Genomic DNA, 22,110 nt, shown 5'->3' with positions numbered 1-22,110 from the left:
AGCTACTAGCTCTCAGTGAGCAGATCTTTATGAGGCTGGCTTAAGGGACAATTTTCTTTCCACCAGAAGGGATAGAACAGCTTTGGGCACACTATGAAAGAGGACAGGAAAGATACTTTTTGAAAACAATTCTACTTTGGGGCTCAAATTTTTGAACAGCTTTATGGAGATATAATTCACATGTCATAACATTCACTCTTTTAAAGTGTACAATTCAGTGGTTTTTAGTATATTCACCAAGTTGTGAAACCATTACCACCGTCTAGTTCCAGAACATTTTCATTACCCCCAAAAGAAACTCCATACTCACTAACAGTCACTCCCCATCCCTTCCTCCCACCAGTCCCTGGCAACTACCAAACTACATTCCATCTGTATAGATTTGCTTATTCTGGCCATTTCATACAAATGGAATCACACAAATGTGATCTTTTGTGACTGGCTTCATTCACTCAGCATAATGTTTTTAAGGTCCACTCATGTTGTAACATGCATCAGCACTTCATTTCTTTTAATGCCAAATAATATTCCATTGTTTGGGTATATCACATTCTGTTTATTTGTCCATCAGTTGGTGGACACTCTGGTTGTTTCCACATTGGCAATTAGGAATAATGCTGCTATGAGCATTTATTTACAAGTGTGTGAAGAAGTTTTCATTTTTCTTGCTGAATCATATGGTAACTCTGTTTAGGAGCTCAAACATTTAAACTTCCCTCTTCTTCTTTGTTCCCAGGCAGAAATGGTGCATAGCGCTTTCCAGGCCCAGCGGGCCTTCCTTCTGATGGCCTCTCAGTACCAACAACCCCAAGAGGTAAGAGTGTATCTTGAGAAGTAGGGCTGCCCAGAGAATGGGCAGTGTAAGAAAAAAAACAAGGAGCCAGAACCAGTAATTGTGAGAGACATCCCAAAAATGAGATGTGTAACGTGTAGATTCTGTCTCTAATGCAGAGAATGGATTAGAACATTTCTTCTGTCTACATAATCTTATCATGGCCAAATTCACACTGTAACAATTGACATCACCAGTTTAAAAGGTCAATTTGTTTATGTCATCTGTATCCTATTCTTTTTACTGGTCTCACAATCTTATAATCAAGGAAGTATTTACTACTAATTTTTAGTTCATACTTGGTGCTGCTTTGTTATTGAAAAGTGTTCACATCTGTCATCATCCACATATTCTATGTTTGAATTTGATGATCTTCTATTTCCTAAATAGCATAGACAGGCTAAACTAGTGTGTAATGAGTGAAATTATTCATTAAAAAGTTGATCTATTACCAGCATACCTTGTTAAATAAGAAAAAAAAAATAAGAATTGTTCTTTTGACTAAGTATTCTGCATATGAATTTTGGTAACAACCATATAAATATAAGATAATTTAGTATTCATTATAACACAATAGCCTAAATTTAATAGTTCGCCTTGAATTCTAAAGTAAACTCCTGAAATTGAAAAAGTTGAGCCAAGAATCCTGGGAAACTAAGACTTTGGCTTTCAGGGGATGAAGCTCAGTTCCATAAAGGGCCAAGACCTGAGACCCAAGCCCTCCTGAAACAGTGGTTCTCAGCCCTGCCTGTGCAGTAGAATTACTCAGAAAAATATTTTTAAATACCAATGCCTAGATCTCACTCCAAGAGGTTCTGGTTTAATTGGTCTGAGGAGTAGTCTTGACCTTGAGAGTTTGGGGACTTATCAGGTGATCCTAACTTGCCACCAGAGCTGCCAACTCCCACCTGGATGGAAAATTTGTCTAAGAAAATGAGGCATTAGCACACAGCCTAGCCAAGCAGCTTTGTAGGGATGGAAATATTCTGCGTTCCACTGCCTCCTTGGCTTTCTCAATCCCTGATTTCCGCACCCCCCCCACCCCCACTTTTGCAAAAGAGAACAATGAAACTATATCGCGATGTGATGCATTCTAGAGACAGCCTTAGCCTGGCTTTTCTGTGATTAAAGTTAGAGGAGAGATGACTTCAGTGCATCATTTAGAGTCTCAGGTAGAGGGAATAACCATGACTTTTCTTGTCTGGTGCCGTACACAATCCCTTCTTTAAGCATAAAACAAAAGTCCTCTCTGTTGACCTTGTAGGCCTTTCACATAAAAGTCGCTTATTAAATATTGGGTAAAGAAGTGAATGAGTGAACAAATGAATGCATTGGGACCATGGCATCCCAACCCAAAATGAGCCATGGTCAGGGATAATGTGTGACTTAGCATGTGGCTGTGCAGATTCTTGGATGTAATATCTGTAATTCCACCTTCTTATCCTACTGCATTCTTGATAAAAGAGAGAAGAATGGATCTGTTCCAGGGGACTCATACCCAGGAAGGGCATGCACTGGCAATGTTCCTTGTAGCACTTATTAAGTGCTCTGAGCGTAATAAACCCCAGCAGAATCGGATAGGCAAAATGCAAAGCAGTTTTTTGATGCCCATCTCCCTTTTTGTCTCCTCCATCTTTACCCAGAAGACTGTCCTAGTACTTCCACTCAATAGAAAAGCAGATATGAGAGGTCACCACCACAGTGGTGAGAACAGTCCATGGCCAGGCCTTGATTTTCCCCATGTACATTCTAGAAGATAGATCGTAAAGAAGATTATCATAAAGCAGGTCATAGTTTCTTGTAGGAACAATGTTGTAATTGTCCACATCATCCTTGCTTCCTTCTTTCAGGAGAATATTAACTCCTGTAATTTCAATTCTCATTAACATATGGCAATGGTTCCCAAACTTTAGTGTGTATGGGAGTCACCTACAGGGTTAAGACACAGACTCTTAACCCTGTAGGTTACTGTGTCCAACTCAGTAGGTCCTGATTGAGGCCCAAGAATCTGCATTTCTAAAAGGTTCTCGCATGACGGTAATGCAACATGCTGGTCCAGGGACCACACTTTGAGAACCTGTAGTGTGTGGATGGCTCTCACAGTTTACTTCTGGCTCAGATTTATTTCAGGTGCTTCCTATTTTCATTTCCAGCTGCCTCTAGAGACCACCGCTTCTCAAACTCTAATCTTCATTTGAATTACCTGGAGATCTTGTTGAACTGCAGGGTCTGGATCAGTAGGTCTATTGTGGGGCCCAACAGTCCGTAGTTCTAACAAGCTCCCAGGTGATGCTGCTGCTGCTGCTGCTGCTGCTAATCTGTTGCTGCACTTTGAGCAGTAAGAATTTGTGTGTCACCACCTGAAATCCTCTGAGATGGGGCAGGGCTTGGAGACAGGCATATATTAAATATTAGGTGGGAAGAACCCTTAGAAATCATCTCTTGCAGCACTCTCAATCTAAAGATGAGCCAAGAGAGGTTCAAAGAAAGGATAACTGGTTTACTCAGCTGATGAGTTACCCCAGGATAACTCTAATGAATTGCCCCAAAAATCCCAGCCAACCTGCTTCACCACTGCACCAATACTCTACACTGTTGCTTTAAGCCAGAGTGCCAGCCTTCAAAGAGACTGCATTTAGTAGAGGGCGATCATCAAAAAGTAAAAGTTTTTTGTATTTATCAATTATGAGCAAACTGCCAGTTAAGCAAGGTAGACCATTAGTGCTACCGAAATTCAGGAAAGTAGGGATCTTGTAAAGGTATCAGGAAAAGCATCAGAGAGAAAATAAAATGGCAATGCAAGAGCAACGATACAGCTGCTTCCAATGTAATATTAGTACTACAATAATATTAATAAACTCAAAAAAACTGCCCCAGATGAAACATGTTTTGGAAAATCCCATACTCTGTTCAGGAAAGAAACATGTTAAACCTGACTAAACCCACGCTTTCCCAAGCTTATTTGACCAAAGAGGCTCTTTGTAGCGTGACACTTTCTCACATCCTGCAGAAAGCTGGTGTACCAGTTTGGAAAATGAAGACGTGCACATTACTTTTAAGTTAGTGGAAGGATTCTCATATGAAAAATGGCCAAGAAGCCCCCATTCCGTAAGTGCAGAAATTTTCAAGAGACCCTGGCACACTCAACTATTCATTTTTGACAGGTGGATATAGGGAAAAATATGTTATTTCTAATTTATGAGCACAAAAAAATGAAATTCAGTCACATATTAATGACCTGGCCATGGGATCTAGACCTGGGCCCCTTACTTTACTCACCATTTAAAGTCCTTTTCATAGACACTATACATAATAAGAGCCATACTGCACAGTCATTTATAGGATTTATATGTCAAAAGTGTTTAATTGAATAGAGAGAGGTGAAAGAAGTGGTTTTTTTTAGCATTGAGACATCTCACATCACTTGAGAAAGATGTGAAACATAATCTTTAATCACCTTCACCATGAGTGAACCCAAAAGTCTGGCCTGAGCTAAAAACATAACCTCCAGTAGACCAGTGCCCTGGATGGCCACCACCATAAGGAATGCCATCACCAGAGGTCTCCAGGCAATCACCCATGTAGGCTCCACCTCCTTCAGCCTCGGTTAATTTGCAGGCAGATGGGCAGCACTGAGATGGTGGAGAACTGCCCCTGTCATGCCATAAGTAGATCAGGCATTCTCCCTCCCTCCCATGCGCACTGTCCATATTCTCTCCAACATTTCTTATGCTGCTAAGACCAGACAATGAAATGGTCTGCATGCACGTGTGTGCCTGTGTGTGTGCGCGCGCGTGTATGGATGTGTGTTTATGGAATTAACTGGTGCACAGAGAAAAATATTAACCCTAAGTTTCCAACTTTGGGAAAGATGATTTGTGGTCGTTGACTGCCCTTTGGATTTTATTCTGTTGAAAAGGCTAAGAGTCTGAGGATTTTTATTCCTCCAGAAGGAGAGGTGAGTTTCTTCTATTTGTCTTTGTTTGGACTTGTATTTTAAAAGGAAATAGTGCCTTCTTGTGCATAGAGCAGGAATCTAAAACTGACTTTCGGTCCTTTCATTTTTATATACTCTGAAAAATTAGAAAGAGAAGGAAAATGAGAGACTCCTTCTGGCCATTCCTTCTTCTCCGGATGAATATGCACGCCCAGGACAGCGCTATGTTCAAAGCACGCACTTCATAAGGATTTTCTAATGCAGTGATCTCATTTGTTAATAATTTGTTACTCTTAAACTAAGCAACAAAGCCCCATGGCAGCAACCTTAGGACTTCAGCTTGGCACACTGAGAGATCCAAATTACTAGTGGGTGTAAATATGTTTAAGATTTTTATAAAACACATCAATTTGTGAGGGTTGTCAAGAGTAGAAACTTTGCACTTGGGCCTATCTGGATTTGAATCCTAGATCTTCCTCTTCTCCTTAGCTCTGCTATTCCAAATGCAAAAGAAAACAAATTTATCTCTGCCTCCTAAATTTGAGAATCTGCTCCTTTTTAGAGTGACTTGTGGTAAGCCCATGTTTCCTTATCTTTGAAATGGGGATAATAGTTCCTACTCCATAGAGTTATTGTGAGTACTGAATGAGAAAAAGCAACAAACGTCAGGCGATGAAGAAGATTTTAATATTAGAGAAGCCCATCTGCATTAGGAAACAGTCCCCAGTTCTCAAAGGCCTAACAGAGGAGACATTTTTTTTCTTGCTCACATAAGGCCTGCTCTGTGTTTTGGGCTGAGGGTCTTCTGTATGGTCATTCAGAGACCCAGGCTTCTTCCATCTGGCATCCCCTATCTCCCCTAGGTCTTCAGCTATTGAATTGGGAAAGAGAATGCAGGATCATTCCTGAGAAGGTTTTATGGGCCAGGCCTGGAAGTAGCATGTGTCACATCCACGGTCATTCCTAGCAGCAAAGGAGGCCGATCAACCTGTATGCCTGGAATGAAGAAGTCATAGATTTGGTGAACACGTAGCCAATCTGCAAGAGTGGGTAACTTGGTTTGGCAAAAATGAGGTCCTTTTCAGTGGAAATAAACTGTCTTTCTAAACATTCCCGTGGGTTTTTCCAGGCTAATCTCCCAGTAGCCACCCAGAGGAAGACAAGAAAACTTTCAAGTCTAACAGCTGAATTTGTTTTAATTACACTTGGGTATATAGAGAAAAATATAGAGATACATGTATACAAGTATCTGAAAGTTTCTCTTAATTAGAGTGAGTTCATCTTTTGTGCCTCTGTATTGTTTTGCCATAACTGTAAGGTGTCATATTATTGTCTAATATTTTAAAATGCCAAACAGAATAGACACATGACTTTGATCTCAGAGCATGCTGTGGGTAAATTACTAGGTGCCAGTGGCAGGTCTGGAAATTGTAAAGAAAAGCAAACGAACGAACGAAGCCAAAATCCTAAGTGTTTCTTACATCTGTGCCCAGAAAATGTCACTACATTGCTCAGTCAGAGTTACTGAATCTTCTTGAAAGATTTGACCATGATTAGCGCTGCTAAATTCTATCGTTAGGGGGCATATGACAGATAACATAATGCAAGAAAGTAATGTTGGCCCTAATGTAAAATGAAATGTGTGCTTTAAAATATCACTATAAGGTTGTTTTCTTAATACAAAGACATCAAGAAAATATTCTGTTGAGTGACTGGTATTAATTATATGTGCTGAGCAAGTATTTTTAATATATTTTAAATATATAATTCTATACGTTGGAAACAGAAAAGAAGAACTGCAAGAAAAATAAAACATAAAAAGTTTTCATCCTCTGCATCATACTGGAATTAACTGGTGCACAGAGAAAAATATTAACCCTAAGTTTCCAACTTTGGGAAAGATGATTTGTGGTCGTTGGAAAACCTTTGCTTTTCTTATGAGCCTTTCCATGGCAAGAAAATTACTTCGGTAATTACACTATGGCTAGCATGTGAAGGCTGGATATAGATGCTGGTTCACAAAAAATAAAGCACCAGGGAAGGAAGAAGAGGGAGAGGTTTGTGTGATGTCATCAGGGTCTGCTTGAGTTGACAGCCTGAAGCTACCCAGGCAGTGCTGAATCCCAACAGGAAAGCTAATCATTAGTTTATCAGGATGCAGAGAGGAGAGTAATCAGAAAGGAGGGTAATTCTGTCATTCTTCTGCCCAGACTGTTTGCTTTAGCAACATAAAGCTGTGAATGAGCCTGTGAACTGTGACCATGGTTAGTAGCTTTATAGGTATTTAGAAACCCAGGACTATGGAGGCAGAAAGGATTTGCTAAGATCCTGTCCTGTTGGACATCACTCATGGTGACTTTTTTTTTAATCTGATAAGGCACATTAGCTCATCTCTCTTTGTGTAAGACATGAATTGGATAATGAATGGCTGCTCAAAGGAAGTGAGGTAGTTATCACACACAGGGGATTTGGGGATTATCTGAGGGGTAAAGGTTAATAAAGAAGGATAATATCCTTTGTTTTATCAACTATTTCATACGAAGTTTGCTACAATTCCAGACTGCCTTGATGGCAAATTCTTCTTAAAGGCTAGAGCTATGTATATGGCTAGCGAGTGTTTCATTCTTCATTTAGTCAAATGTTGGGATCACTTTGCATTTTTAATAAAATAATTATCAACTGTCATTCTCTACTGTGAAGCTAAATGTTTCTATGCTAGCCGCCATTAATCTGATATTTAAAAAATTCAGCCCGAATCAAAAGTTAATTTAACAATTCTTTTTAAAAAACAAATATATTTTGGCCTTTGATTCAGATTTGCTACTTGTTCATCAGTTCAGCAGCCTTAATTTGGGTCCTCTTTGCAGGATGGAGCTTCTGTCATCTGTACGAAGCTGTATATGTGAAAATAGCAGACGGGGAGAAGGTAATTCCAGCTGCATTCCAGTCTGGATCCGCTGTCATAAATTACTTAGCAGAGGGCATGGTCCATTACTTTTTATGGTCATGTTCTATATTTGTATGTGCTGGGGGCTGGATGACAGAACCATCATTTGATATTAGTGTTTATGTGCTCCAACAAGTGAGGGCTAGACTTAAGCTTCACTGTGCGGTCCTTTTAATTTGTATATTTAGCTCTTAATTGGAAATGCAGACATTTCCTTAAGAACTAGAATTACAAATAATCCAAATAAATTTTACATAATTGTTTTTAGGAAAAGAAAAGTACTGTATATTCTAACTAATTGAAATGCACTGTGCCTTCCAGAGATTTTAAAACATAAATTTTGTACATGAACAAGTCAACATTGCCAGAATAATAAAGATCGAAATTCACAATTTTCTATCTTCTAGATCCTCTCCTAACTTAAACGAAAGCATCTAACTGATGGCACTTTATTTTAAAGAAGATATATTTCCCAAACTAATCGAGAGAAGAAAACATACAACCTTTTTTCCCTCTGTTCTCAAGCTGTTCTTCCTCTATTCTCTACATTGCTCCCTCCAGTTCCAGCTTAATATTTAGTTTCTAGTGGCAAACACCTAGAGACTGTACTTCTCTGATGATTACTTCTTTTCATTAACTAAACAGAAAAGAAATGTTCTTGTCAGGTTTTAGTGGATTAGCTGCTGTGAAGACTAGTGTTTCCATATCTGGAATCGCTTATTAGATAAATAGTTTCTTCAGTTCTTTGTTAGACCCTGTAAATAGTTTCTTCAGTTCTTTGTTAGGCCCTGTTCGCCTTACATACTCCAGCCCTCTTTAATTTCCTTGACTTCATTAATTTATCTCCCGGGGCTCCTTTTTAAGCAAACATTTACTGGATGCCTACTATATAGCATTCATAGCGTTTGACACTCCTGCATCTATTATCTCATTTCTATGAGAACATACTTTGGAGAAATAGGGTCTGGGTGATGTTGTTTGTCACGATTCATGTATTCCTATGCCTTGCACTTTTCTCAACTGTTACCTTCTACAACCATTCAGACTTTTCTACCCACTCTCTTCTATTCAGTAATATATTAACTACACCTTCTGATAGTCTCTTTATAGCTTCGCACCTATATAGTAGTTTCTGTCGAAACAAAAATAACTTGTTTATGTGTTATGTTAGAAACATTCCACTGTTATTTTTGTGCATATTTTCCACCTCCTCAACAAGATTCTAAGAACTTCAGAGATCTTTGCTTTTATGAAGTATTGTGATCTTAACTATATGTTATTGGTTGTCAAGTTTGATAAGAAGAGAGGCTTGAGCTCCTGATCACTTTTGGTTTGAGGAATAAAAGCTGGGTGAATGGAAGAGCACAGAGTGAAATTACATTTTTTTTAGCGATACTATTATCTTTTACCAAACAACAACGACAACTCAATATTTGGAACAATATTTGGTAGAGATTGAGATGTCAATTGAGGGTATGATTAACTGGTAAAATGAAGTCATGGTACATAGAATTAGCCTTGAAAAACTATTCCTTGTGGGAATTTGGGAAAAGGAAGATTAGAGGAAGAACAAGCGAGTGCCTTCGAGGCTACCACAGAATGGTTCATTTCTGGATGTGTGGAGCTAATGATGAGAAATAATCACAGCCAGATTTGGGTGACAGATGTAGCTCAAGCCTTCAATGATTATATAGGTTCTGGGAAGAGTATGCTGATTAAATTCACATGGGCTGTGGAGAGCCAGCTGGCTTGATATTTAAGTGCTGTTGAAAAATGTTCCAATTAGATAGATTCTTCCCTGTGAGGAGTTTTCATGTAAATTGTGAAAAACAGTACTTTCTCGAGGCTGTGAAATTGTTGTGAGTGTCCAGTGTCAGCCCTCTGAAGCTGATAATCACGCAGTTAGAACCACAGAAACTGCAGTGCGGAAGAACCCCAGGCTCTATAGCTTCTGCATGCAGATGGATTCTCTGTGTGGAGTAATGGGCAGCATGTCACACAAATTGGATTTAAATGATTCAAACAACAAGAGTCCCATCATTTTCTTTGGCTGAATATCCTGTAGTTGTATGTGTACAGGATTCCTCTTGGAAAGTCACAAATTGGATTACATTTTCTTGGAGGAACAGGAATATAATTTGAAACTTCATATTTTACCAACTTGACAGCACAGGCGGGGCAAACTATACATCATAAAAACTAAGATACAACTAAAATATTATAATTATTTAAAATGGGAAAATGTGGCTCCAGGTCCTGTAAAATGGTTATAAATATACTGCCTACTTTAACTGTGAGTCCCTAATGACCTCGAACTACATATACAGCTCATAAAAAGTCTATATCATAACTTACCTATCTGAAACTGACGAAAGCTATAGTAAATATTAATTGATAATGGTTTTACTTGACCTTTTAGAATTCGAAGGGTCATTTTATAGAGATGTTCTAAATGGTCCATATCCTTTGTTTAGAGAGTTGTGTTTTTTTTTATTTCACGTATAAGACAGGATACTCATTTACCTTGATGTAAAATACACAGTTGATGGACAAGATAAGATAGATTTATACAAAAATACCAAGCCTCTGACCTCGAATCGGTATATAGGATGCGCCATACATATGACATTTAAAATACTCTTATATTCTCTTAGCTATTTCTAATTATATCAGCTTACATGACTATTACGTGATAACTGATTTCTTTTTAAATTAAATTTATTGGGGTAACATTGATTAATAACATTATAGAAGAATTGGGTGGATGGACAGTTTTATAATGCATCATATGTGTTTTGCACTGTGTGCTCATCACCCAAGGACTAGTCTCCTTCTGTCACCATATATTTGACCCCCTTTGCCCTTATCTACCTCGCCCCTTTCCCCAATTCATGTCTTTAAAAATGCTTTTTGTGGGAAAATGAGAACTCTTGGCTTTTCTTTTTCTCTCTTGACAGTCTTTTCTGGCCTGGACAGAGACACTGTGAATCATTCTATAATTCTCTAATACTGTACTTGAGACTGAATGATTCTTTTCAAAAATAGCAACCAAAGAAGCACAGCATTTAAAGACTTGATCTTCCTCAAGGATGCGTTTGGGACGGTTCTTTTGGCCCTGATCCTCTCAGTAGACTTCTCTTTGTTCTTCCATCTTCCAGGACTTAAAGGGGAAGGAGATTTGGAGAAGAGGAATGTGAGGAAAGGAGAAAGAAAACCATGTCCCCGTGGTTTATCACTCGGAAGGGAGGGAGGCAGTTGTGAGCCGAGCATGCAGCTGTGCACCGTAGAACTTTTTAGCATATGACTTCTCTGTGCTAAAAATATGTCAAGTTTTATTGCTCTTATTTTCTTCTTTGTGTCTTTGTCCACCGTGTGTAGCCTACAAAGTGGGGAACGTAAAGCGTAGGCGCTAGTTAGTAAGAAGACAGCAATAAAGGAGTGGACCTGTGATACACAGTGCTGCCTGTGCTGTTACCACATGTCATCAGAACACTTTAATTTACTTGGACTTATTTTTTAAATCTTTATTTGAGTCAGGTTACCCTAAACTTAGTTGTTTTCCCCGTATTAATGGACTCTTTACGTCCTTATGTTATCCCTGGCACCAAATCAATTTAATTGTTTACCCAGGTAGTGAGTAATCACTTATATCACTACCAGTAAGTAGCAGGGAGGGACTATAACAGGATATGATTACTCAGTACCTCCGAGCAATGAATGCCCAGCCCTATGTCCAATGCTCATAGTAGGTGTTCCACGAGAGACACAATGAATAAACCATCTTAAACCAACTGCACCCGAGGTATTCAACTTGATTAAGACCGTCTCCCAAGATTACTTATTAAATGAGTCTCTGGGAACCTACTCTTGTTTTTGTGTTTGTGAGAACAAGTAGTACACGGAAAGTCAACCCCAATCACTTTTTACAGTAAAAATCTCAGGGAGTCTGGAATGCATATTCTCTAGCTAAAGGAGATTCACACTCAACAAGACCATTATGAAAGCCCTTAGCATAATTATCTCCTGGCCTGTGGATTAATTATGAACAAATATTATTATTATTCCCACGTAAATAAGGAATAAAGCACAGAAAGATTACTTGTCTGTATCTCTCAATAAGAGTGAAAAAAAAGCCAAGATTTTCCAATTCAGAGCATGAATGTATCACCTCAGTCTCTCTTTGGTTTGACATTTTTGTTCCTTTTTTTTTTTCATTAAATGCTAATTAAATTTCATTTTTCTTATGCGAACATTAAGATAACTGGCTTATAAGATCTCCCAAGCAAGTGTCACTACAAATTTCACCAATGAGCTGTTCATTGCTCTGAATTGCTTTATGTGATTTTAATCTCATTTGGTTTCTTCTAAGTGGAACATTTTACTACGGGTGGGGCCTAGAGGTAGATTTATCTTGTTTAAAAGAGTTCTTTTGCTGAAATTTTCTATGACCTGCTAATTTTCTTCACTCTTCAAGAAGCATAACCACTTTTCCATTTTGTCCTTGATTGTTTTGTCTTGTTAAAAAAGTGAATTTAAGAAATTCTAAAGGAAATAATGTAATGAACATTATGCTTTAATGGCTTATATTATTTCACATTCCCTACAGTTCTGTGTTAAAGTACCTTTCCTGCTCTTTGCATGCAACAATTAAATATTCACATTTTCTTGTAACCTAATCCACGTATTTGTAATTTTAATAGACATACTGTATTTAATAATTGTATGTGACATGATTTAATTAGGCATTTTATTTTGAGTTATTATTGGATAATCATAAATTCTTACAATCCATATCTTAATTCTTTATTCTAATCTCCAATAAATTTTAGCCCATACGTATAAAACATAATTTGTATTTATAAAGAAGAAGGAGTATAGAAGACCATCAAACAAATCAGCCTTCATAAAGAGCGATAACCATCCAATGTCCTCAGCTGAGCTTGGGGAGAAATCCTGAGGAGTTGGAGTAAAAGGATAGATTCAAGGGGTGAGATCCTAAAAAAATTTAAGGGTACGGGAGTTGGGCCATAGCTTGCCTCCTTGATTGTTATTATTTATAAGAAAAACATTAATTGTATGATATTGCTTAAATAGAATTCAGTTGATACTATTTTTCTAATTTTATTTAAGAATATTATAGGTATATATTTATTAAATGTGACTTCATCTCCCTTATGTCTTAAATTTGGAAGAGAGATCTGTTTTTATCTTAAAAAATATTTCCAATTCTATCATTTAGGTTGTTTCATATATTTGTTGGCTTTTCCTTAATTATTGCAATTTTCCATTTTGTCTCTATTCTTTGTTCAGTTTTGTCTCTATTCTTTGTTCAGGCAGGTCCTGAATAGAGTTTGTCATGCAATTACTGATTTTATTTCTTTTTGTATTTTCTCCACTTTTCTTATGATTTTTTTTTTTTATGTCGCTTGGGATGTAAATATTTACTCTTTTAGATAGGTTGTAACTTTTACAATCCTATAGTGACCCCTCATTTCTTTTAGTCAGAATTCTTTTTTTAATCTGATAACATTATAAGTATCCACATTTGTGTGATCTCCTTTTAATTTCTGTGGAACTTTTATCTAATCAATCATTCCCTTCTTTCGTTCCCTACTGGCTCCTTCTGTTTAGTCTACAGACCAAATGAGGTTTCTCTCTCCTTTAAAGCAAACAAAACAAAACAAAACAAACTTCCTTGAGCACCCAAAACATCTCTTTTCTTCTCTTCACTGACAAACTTTTTAAGAACACTCTGTCCTCCCAGATTTTGTGTCCTCACTTTCCTGTCACTTGTCAGGCTCCTGTCATCTATCTTCTCTCCTTATCATTTTACCAAAAGACTTGCCTGGTGCCCTGCTATCTTCCTAATTGTCCTGATTCCATTCAACCTCCTTGAAAAATCTTTATCACTATCACCCTCCTCTAAGTTCTTCCCTCCCTTGAAAATTAAACTCGAAGTTGTCGATTTAATTTCTTTCTCTGACTTCTCTTTCTTCCTCTACCGCTGAAGTATACATATTCCTTCGAGATTTTATTCTTTACCATCAGAAGAGGACTTTCTTGAACCTAGGTGCTCCCTGGTTGATTTCATCCAATTCCATGGCAGTATCAGTCACCCTTGTGCTAATGGTGCCTACTGTACATCTCCAGATTCCAGGCTCTGACTCTCTAACCAGGTCTGGGCACCCTATGTGAGTCTCAACTTCACTTTGTCTAGAACCACACACACCCCTCAACCAAACACTGTTTTTCTCTTCTGGTTCTTTCTCTCAACTGATGGAAGCCCAGACCACCCTGTCACTTATACTGGAAATTCCTTCTTCCTCTTGACTCCTCCTTTGCTTTCACCCCTCACATCTAACCGGTCTCTGAGTCCTGACAACACCTGGACTACAACAATGTTTGGGATCTGAAACCTGTGCGCCATTCCCATTGCTCTAATGCAGAAAGGAAGAAAGAATGAGAGAGAGGAAGAAGTGAGAAAGTAAAAAAGAAGGAAGGGAAGGAAGGAGGTGGACAAGAAGAAGAAAGGAAGAGATAACTTAAAAAGGTGGGAAGGAAGAAAACAGAAGGAAGGAGAGAAAGAGAAAGAAAAGAGAAAAGAAGAAACGAGATGTCCTGCTTTTTAAATTTTTTAATACAAAGATATTACAAGTTTGCCTTTTAAAACACTGTGAAATAAAGACATAAGAAGAAAAAATTCCACCATTTACTGACAAACACAATAGGTATGACCCTTATACTAGTCTCTCTGCCCCAAATCTCCCTCTCCTCTAATCTGTTCCCATTCTTTCATCGTAGGTATTGTTGCTGACAAAAAAAAAGGAACAAACAAAACTAATCTGGAATCCTGTCCCATTGTTTCCCATTGCCTATGCAATCAATCCCATAGGTGGACTCCATAGGATGATATTCGAGGCTCTTTGCAACTTATTTCAGCATCTGAGTCCTCTCCCCAAAATTCCTCCTCTGCAACAAACCCAATTTCCCAGTCACATTGGACAACCAAAGTTCTCTGAACATGTGTACTTTCATGCCTACGTTCCTTTGCTCATGTGAAGGATCGATGGGCCTGAAATCCTCCTCTTCCTAATCTATATATTTTTTTTATTTTAGCAGATCTATCGTATTCCATAATTTGATTAGCTATGCTTGGAGACAGCAAGAGCTGCTTTTTCCGCTTTTTCCGGAGCTGACGGTCTAATGCAGGCAAAAGATAAATCTAAACGTGGTACATTGTAGTTAATACATTGCAATAAATGCTGACCTTGTGGAGGCCCCTAGATAGCAGATTTAAACACTGCCTAGGGGCTGGGGAAGTTGGAGGAATCTCAGAGAAGGGGCCCCTGGAACTCAGGTTTGCAAGATAAACAGGATTCAGGTGTGTGAAATTGCATGTAACAAATGGAAAAGCCCAAAAAGTATCTCTGCTCTTGTATTTAAGTGGGTTAAATCTCAGACTGTTCTCCCCCATCCCATCTATCAAAATGACTTGGTGTTAAATATATTTTTCTTTTAAACAACAGGTTGTTGAACGTTTTTTAATCCAGTCAATTACTTTATTGTTTTAATAAGCAAGTTTAGGCTGTCCGCATTTATTTTTTGATACATAATTTGTCTTAAACTCAAGTAAATTTTTATATTTGTTATAGTCATTTACTGCTTTTTCTTTTCATTTTTGTTTTCTGTGCTAGATTTTAAACTTTTCATTTCTTTTTGAGCTAGGCCAAAAGATAACTTTAACTGGTCAATTTGTTAACATTTTAACATTAATGTATTTCAGAAAAACCACTTTAATTGCTTCTATTTATTTCTATTCTTAACTAAATAAACTTTTATTCCCTTTTGGACCCAGAAGGAATCTTTGTAGTTATTATCTGAGATTCTTTTGAGGTTCTGCTAATACCTGATAGTTCTAAGAATTTGTTTGCTAATTTACCAACTGTTTTCATTACCGATGAGAGGATTACTAATTAATCCTTGCTTAATACTCTAATTCATGTGTTTCTCAAAGAGGCCCTTAAATCTCTTCTAGTCTTAATTATCTCCTACAGTGTCATAATGGCTATGAGTCTTTGTGGCCCACTGTTGGTATTTTTAGTTGACCAAATGGCTATGAGTCTTTGTGGCCCACTGTTGGTATTTTTAGTTGGTATTTTTAGTTGTTTTAAGTCCTCTAAGTCTTAAAATATTCCCCCCTGCCTTCAAAGAGCAAGGTGACCCTGTTCAAGTTCTTTTTCTTGGCTTTCTTGTAGTTTCTCCACACAGCCCTCTTCTCCAAAGTCTAAGGAGAAAAATCTAATTACGTTATTATCATATATCATTAAATATCAACTTTCCTGATTTGTGATAGCTTTTAAGCTTTGCCTTTGTCTTTATATCTTTTAAAGTGATGATAGACAAGCATGTGAAAGAAAATTTTGGCATGGAAGTCACTCGCCACTGAGTAGATTTGCCTGGATTCTCATGATGTCTCTGCCAGAATTGTTCCCATTCAGTAAATTTTCTGTTCCTAACTTTGTGCTGAGCACAATCCTTTTCTTACTCCACTGGTCTTCCTAGTCTTCAAAGCTTGAGATTCGTTTTCTATTGCCTAGGAAATTAGTTTGCTAGAGCTGCCGTAACAAAGAACCACAAACTGAGTGGCGTAAACAACAGAACCCTGTTGTCTCATAGTCCTGCAGGCAAGAAGTTCAAAGTCAAGGTGTTGGCAGGGCCATGCTCCCTCTGAAGACATCAGGGAAGGATCTTTTCCCAGCCTCTCTCCCAGCGATTTGCTGGCAATTTGGTATTCCTTGGCTTGTCAACACATCACCCTTCTCCCTATGTGCCTGTCTCTGTATGCAAACTTCCCCTTTTCATAAGGACACCAATCATAATGGGTTAGGGGCCCACCCTACTCCTGTATAACCTCATCACCCCTATTTCCAGATAAAGACATTCTGAGGTACTTTGAGCTAGGACTTCAGTGTATGAATTTGGGAGAGACATGATTTAATGGTTAACACTCGGTTTGTCAGGTACTGTTTCAATATTATTACCAGTGTAATGCAGCCGAAATCTGGGCCAGTTGTTCTAGCATGTCATAGTAACACTAACCATCTGTGCAGCACTGATTCTCCTCTTTGTGTTTTTATTTCTTTATAATATTTGCAAGTTTTGCTGAGCTTCATATCACTCCATATTCAGGTAGATAGCCCCAGGTTCATGGGGCTTTGCTCATTTCTCTTTAAATTGCAAAACTGTTACACAAGACTCAGGCTATTAATTGGTGAATTTTATTTGTTTGACTTATTTATTATTTATGAAGCATATCATATTGTGTTTGTTGTATCTTATTGTTTCCCTATTTCAGATCATTTTATGGGGAGAGGAGGTTCCCATCCCCAGAATTCTTTCTCTAGACTTCAGAGTACCTAACATGCAACTCTTTAATCCTTTTTTCCCCTCCTTTGTTTCTTTTCTAAAGCTTATGACCAGTTCTATGAGAATCTGTGTGACATGTCTAATATGTCATATGCACACATGGAACACAGGTAAATATGTGCAGGTGGCCACACTCCAGGGAGACACAGCCAGCAGTAGATGAACTCTGCAGGGAGCAGAAAAGAAATGACGAAAGGGTACAGTTAACTGGGATAGGGTTGGGCTTAGGCCCCTGTGTGAAAGAACCAAATACCAGTTCATAAAGGGAAAGTATGAAAGGCTGGAAATTAAAACCTGCATGGAGCCCAGGACCCATTGTCACATGCCCAGCTCCCACCACGGGATCTCAAAGCCCTTAGGAAGGTCAACCTTAGAGGCAGTTTTGAGATCTTTCCCTGGTATTGCCAGCAGTCTTGTTTTCCCGTCAGGAACCACCACTTCCTTGTTCAATGATAAGAAAAGTGAACCATACTCATAAACTATGTACAAGAAGACCCTGGGGGGAAAAAAAAAAACAAAAAACAAAAACAGAGGCATTTGCCCTAGAAAACGGCCCTCTAGGCTCTCTCTTGTGTCTCTCCTCTATGTGTTCTGGACACATACAGGTCAATTCTATTTGGAGCTGTGCAATTCCAGCAGGAAGAGGCGTCCCAGCAACCTTAGTAGGAAGAACTGATCCTTTCCCATGCTATGTCCTGGGAGACATGTTTAATCTGCTAGTCTGAGATGAGAGCCATTTTGGCAGACACCAGAATCAAAGATGTTTGACTCCATTTTCTTTCCAGACCTCTTCCCTGACAGCGAGGATGTTTGTGGGCAGGAAAAAATAGAAACGGATCATCGCTATCCCATATCTCTTATGAGTTTGCTTCTGAGTATTCGACACTTGGGCAGGGCCCCTCTCTTCAGGCAAGCCCTGGTAATGAATTGTTGGAACCCGCAGCCAGGCTCAGATGACTACTGGATGCCTTTGTCAGACATACGCTGTGCATCTGGCGGCATCACTGAGGGTAACATGATAGGGCTCACAATTTTAATTTTAACCAAAAATACATCTGTCAGGTTCATTTCAGCTGACAGGATAAATATCGTATTTCTTTACTAATTTGTAAACATCTCGCTTTTCATCTCAATTTAACATGTTTCCCGGGTGTTTTACAAATGGAAAAATCAAGTAGGATACACTCGTAACTAAAGCGTATGTTGTGAGTGTCAGTCAAGTGTCGGGGTAGCTTTATGTGGAACTGGGTCCAGTACAAACAACACCTTTGTGCCTGACCAGGAAATCTGACTGTAGCTGAACCACAGAATTGTCTTAAGTAGGAAAACATGATAGACAATCTGGTTTTGAGGACATTCAGCAGCTGCCTATATAAACACCTGAAGTTTTCCCTATTACAGATGAGGAATGAATTGCGTCATTATCTTGGGATCCACATCCCATTGCTTCTCAAGACACATAGTGTTCTTAACCAAAGATAGTCTTCTTTCATTACCTTTGAAATCATTCTTTATGATTTTTCTAATATGAGGATTTTTCTAAATGAATCCAAAATGCAAGACTCAAATGCTATTGTCCAGTTTCTCTACTCACAATGAGAGTACTGATATAGAAGGGACAGTATTTAATTTTGTGAAGCTGGTGAGTTCATTGGGGAGATAATTTGAGATAAGCAAAATGGCAAATAGAAATAATATTTATATTTTTCCCCAATCCTAATACAAATGGCATAAACACTGACGGCATTTTGTGTGAATATTTATGAGCCCTTTTAATTCAAGGATCTCAAAATTCTTTTATCACTTGTTAATTTTCACAGTGTCATGCTAGAGTATGTGGGTAGTAATGTTATACTCTACCTACAGATGGAGAGATCAAAACTCACAGATGTTCAATTACAGAATTTGCCAGTGACCTGCAGCGATCAGTGGCGTTTTCTCCAGCCCAGGGCGCAAAAGCCTCTGGTTACCAGTGCTACCCATCTACCCATCTTTCCCTAGCTAAGCTTGGTTACCAGTGACACTTGGGCCTAAGGCAGTAAGTTAGCTAGTTCCTAGAATCAGGTCAATGACTAGCCCCGGGCTCAATGGGAAAGGTGAATTCAATCTCACCCTCCCGGCACCCATTATCAGCACCCTTTTCCTGCCATGCAAGCTCCTACCTTCCATCCACTGGTCCTTCTTTCTTATCAGCTCCTTTATTGCTCTTGGTTGATTTCCACTGACCTGGGAAAAAGGGTTACTAGATAACTAAAAAGGTTAGTACTTATTAATAAGGTTATACTTTTCCAAAAAGTATATGCATTATGGAAGGAAAATTTAAGTGGCAGCCATGTCTTCCCACACTTACCTCTTTTTACCTATTTCAAATGCTATGTCCCTTCATTGTCAGAAACCAGAGACTCAGACAACTTTCTACTGAAGTAGCCCTCAAACTACACCTTCATGGCAAGTTCTGCCAGGCTGCCACATCATGCAGGGCCTTCTGAAGAGGAAGAGGGACAAGGGAAGAAGGAATGGGGGAAGAGTGACTTGCACACGCTCCCGCCATCCACAGAACCATAATGCTGTGAAAGTTTGAAAACCTAAACATCCCTCATATGTGACAATCTCCTATGCTTGTGGCCAAATGTATTCTAAAAACAATAAAATAGAAAAATCCTACAAAATAATAAGAAGTAAAAGTCTGGGAATTTATGATTATCAATAATTTAAATTTTTTCAAGGGGAAAACCTAGATAAACAATTTATAATATTTAAGCATGACCAGGATGTCATAAAAAGACCATAGAAGTGCTTCTTATAAAAGATCCAGAGATCTAAAACTGTTTTCTTTTATCGACTCTATGACCATAACCCAAAGGCCAACTGAAGTCATGTTTCCCCTTAAGATTCAGTTGAGATGGGCTTGAATTCTCATTCCATGTCCTGTGGAAATCTCAGGATATCTGGAAGTCCTTATGCAGCATATTCTCTTGGTCACTTTTGGCTTCCAGGGTGAACTGCTTTGGATGGCGGGCACCATGTCTGTTCTGCTCAGTGGAATCCAACAGTTTTCCTTGATTTCATTAGCAGAAGGCAGTTGCAGCTTTAAGTAGCATCCTCCAAACGAAGAGCCTCAGAATTATCCTCCATGTCTCCCTCTGCCATCACCTTTTATACTCACCTCATTCATCAACTCCGAATTCAATTATTGAGTGCCTACTGTGTGCCAGGAGCTTAAGATAATGGCATAAAAGAAACAGAATCCATCCATGTCCTACATTCCTCTCAGAGCCACCCCCTTCTCTTAGTCGCCCTTGCCACTGCCTTCCTCAGTCCCTTAGCAATACCTTATAAACACTCCCTTACTGATCTTGCTGCCTCTCCTTTGGTGCTGCCTTGCTGCTCCTTGCTCTGAATCTCTCCTCCCTGCCAAATGGGTTATTTTAAGCTTCTAATTCAAGCACTGCTCTGCTTAAGATCCTCCCAGGGCTCCTTACTAAAATCCACATTCCTCAGCATTGCATGTGAGGCTCCCCAAGAGTACATCCCCGTCTGGCTTGGCAGCCTCATCACCCAGAACACCCCCACAGAATTTGTACTTCATGCCATCCAGGAAAATATGTTGTTTCCTGCATATCACGCCTCTTTGCTTTTGTGTGTGTGTGTGTGTGTGTGTGTGTGTGTGTGTGTGTGTATTTTTGTTTGCTGTTCTCTCAACCTACAATGACTTCTCCCCTCATAATTCTTCTCATCCTTAAAGAATGAGCAGATATGGTCCCCTGGATTGTCCCACCTCAGACCTGCTCCTAGCTCACCTTCCCGAGGCTCAGTCACACAGCTCCACTGACAATCACTGTATATTCACATGACCATAGCACAGTGCTGGGAATGCAGTCATTGTGGTAATAAATAGTAATTGTTCAATAAATTTTATACCCTGTTTTTTAAATATATAATATTACAAGCCAATATTAATTTCAGAGAGAAAAATATTAAGTCTACCTAAACCTCAGTTTCCTCTGCTGAAAAATGGAGATAAAACTTAATTTCAAAATCATTATGAGAATTCCAGCTATTGAAGTGGAAACCATAGTATCAGACACATCATGGCATCTCACTAAATAGTAATTTGCATTGTCATTGAAGTATGTATGCACTCTGAGTTAGCACAGCGGCCTCAAATTACACCCTCCAGAAGTGTAAGGAGGAAGGGGATTAATGAATCTATAGCACCTGTTGATTCGCATCTGTTCCTTTAGGTGTTAATAAGAGGCAGAGTCAAGACTAAAACCCAGGACTGACTGGTGCCCAAGGTGTGTGGAAACATCCTCGTGCGGTCCCTTCTTCTTCCAGGGGGTTTGTAGCAAATACGACATTCTGTCACCAGAGGCTGACACGTCTTTTGCCTCTGGGCCCCTCCTATAAACACAGGGAAACATTTGCACCAGAAAGTCTAGAAACTGACATGAATTCCACAATTTATAAAATTAATTGCCGTAAGAGAAATTGCCTTTAAAGATAATCTACAGCACAACAACTGCTATCAGCTTCCAGTAGGTCACAATGTTAAGTTCTCAGAGTCCAGAGCGTTGCCAGCACATCAGAGGCGATACAGCTATACCTGGCACTGAATTAAGCAGACTCTTCCAAGGACTGTCCCTCAAAGCTCCAGAGATCGTCAGGGTACCCCATCTGTGCTATCTAGTATGTACCAGGGGCATGTAAATAAATTGCCCGGGTTCTCAAGAAGACCTGAGTATCCACCCCATCCAGGAGGGCCTGACCTGTAAGCTTATTCTTAGTGCATATTGTGGACACTCTGCTCTTGGTTCTTTTATCAACCATGATGTTTGAGCATTGATTCAGTTTTGTTTGTCTATCAGCTACATACTGTTTCTTCAAAATCTGAAGTCAGTAAAATACTTGAATAATTATGAAAATAACAGCTGCCATTTTTAGGCCTCTATTATGTCAGACATTTTG

The 22,110-nt window shown here is 38.9% G+C and overlaps 1 protein-coding gene across 1 annotated transcript in view; it reads left to right on the top strand.

The window, feature by feature from the left end:
• CAP2 (cyclase associated actin cytoskeleton regulatory protein 2) overlaps window positions 1–22,110 on the top strand; it is a 119,897-nt gene that overhangs the window by 44,894 nt on the left and 52,893 nt on the right. Inside the window, exon 5 of the mRNA XM_039866488.1 lies at window positions 737–814. Coding sequence (XP_039722422.1) covers window positions 737–814 — 78 coding nt within the window. The remainder of the gene's footprint in view (window positions 1–736; window positions 815–22,110) is intronic.

The sequence above is a fragment of the Pteropus medius genome, unplaced genomic scaffold (assembly GCF_902729225.1).
Source record: "Pteropus medius unplaced genomic scaffold, Ma_sr-lr_union100, whole genome shotgun sequence".
Lineage (NCBI taxonomy): Eukaryota > Metazoa > Chordata > Mammalia > Chiroptera > Pteropodidae > Pteropus > Pteropus medius.
This window is presented reverse-complemented; position numbering and strand designations above follow the sequence as displayed.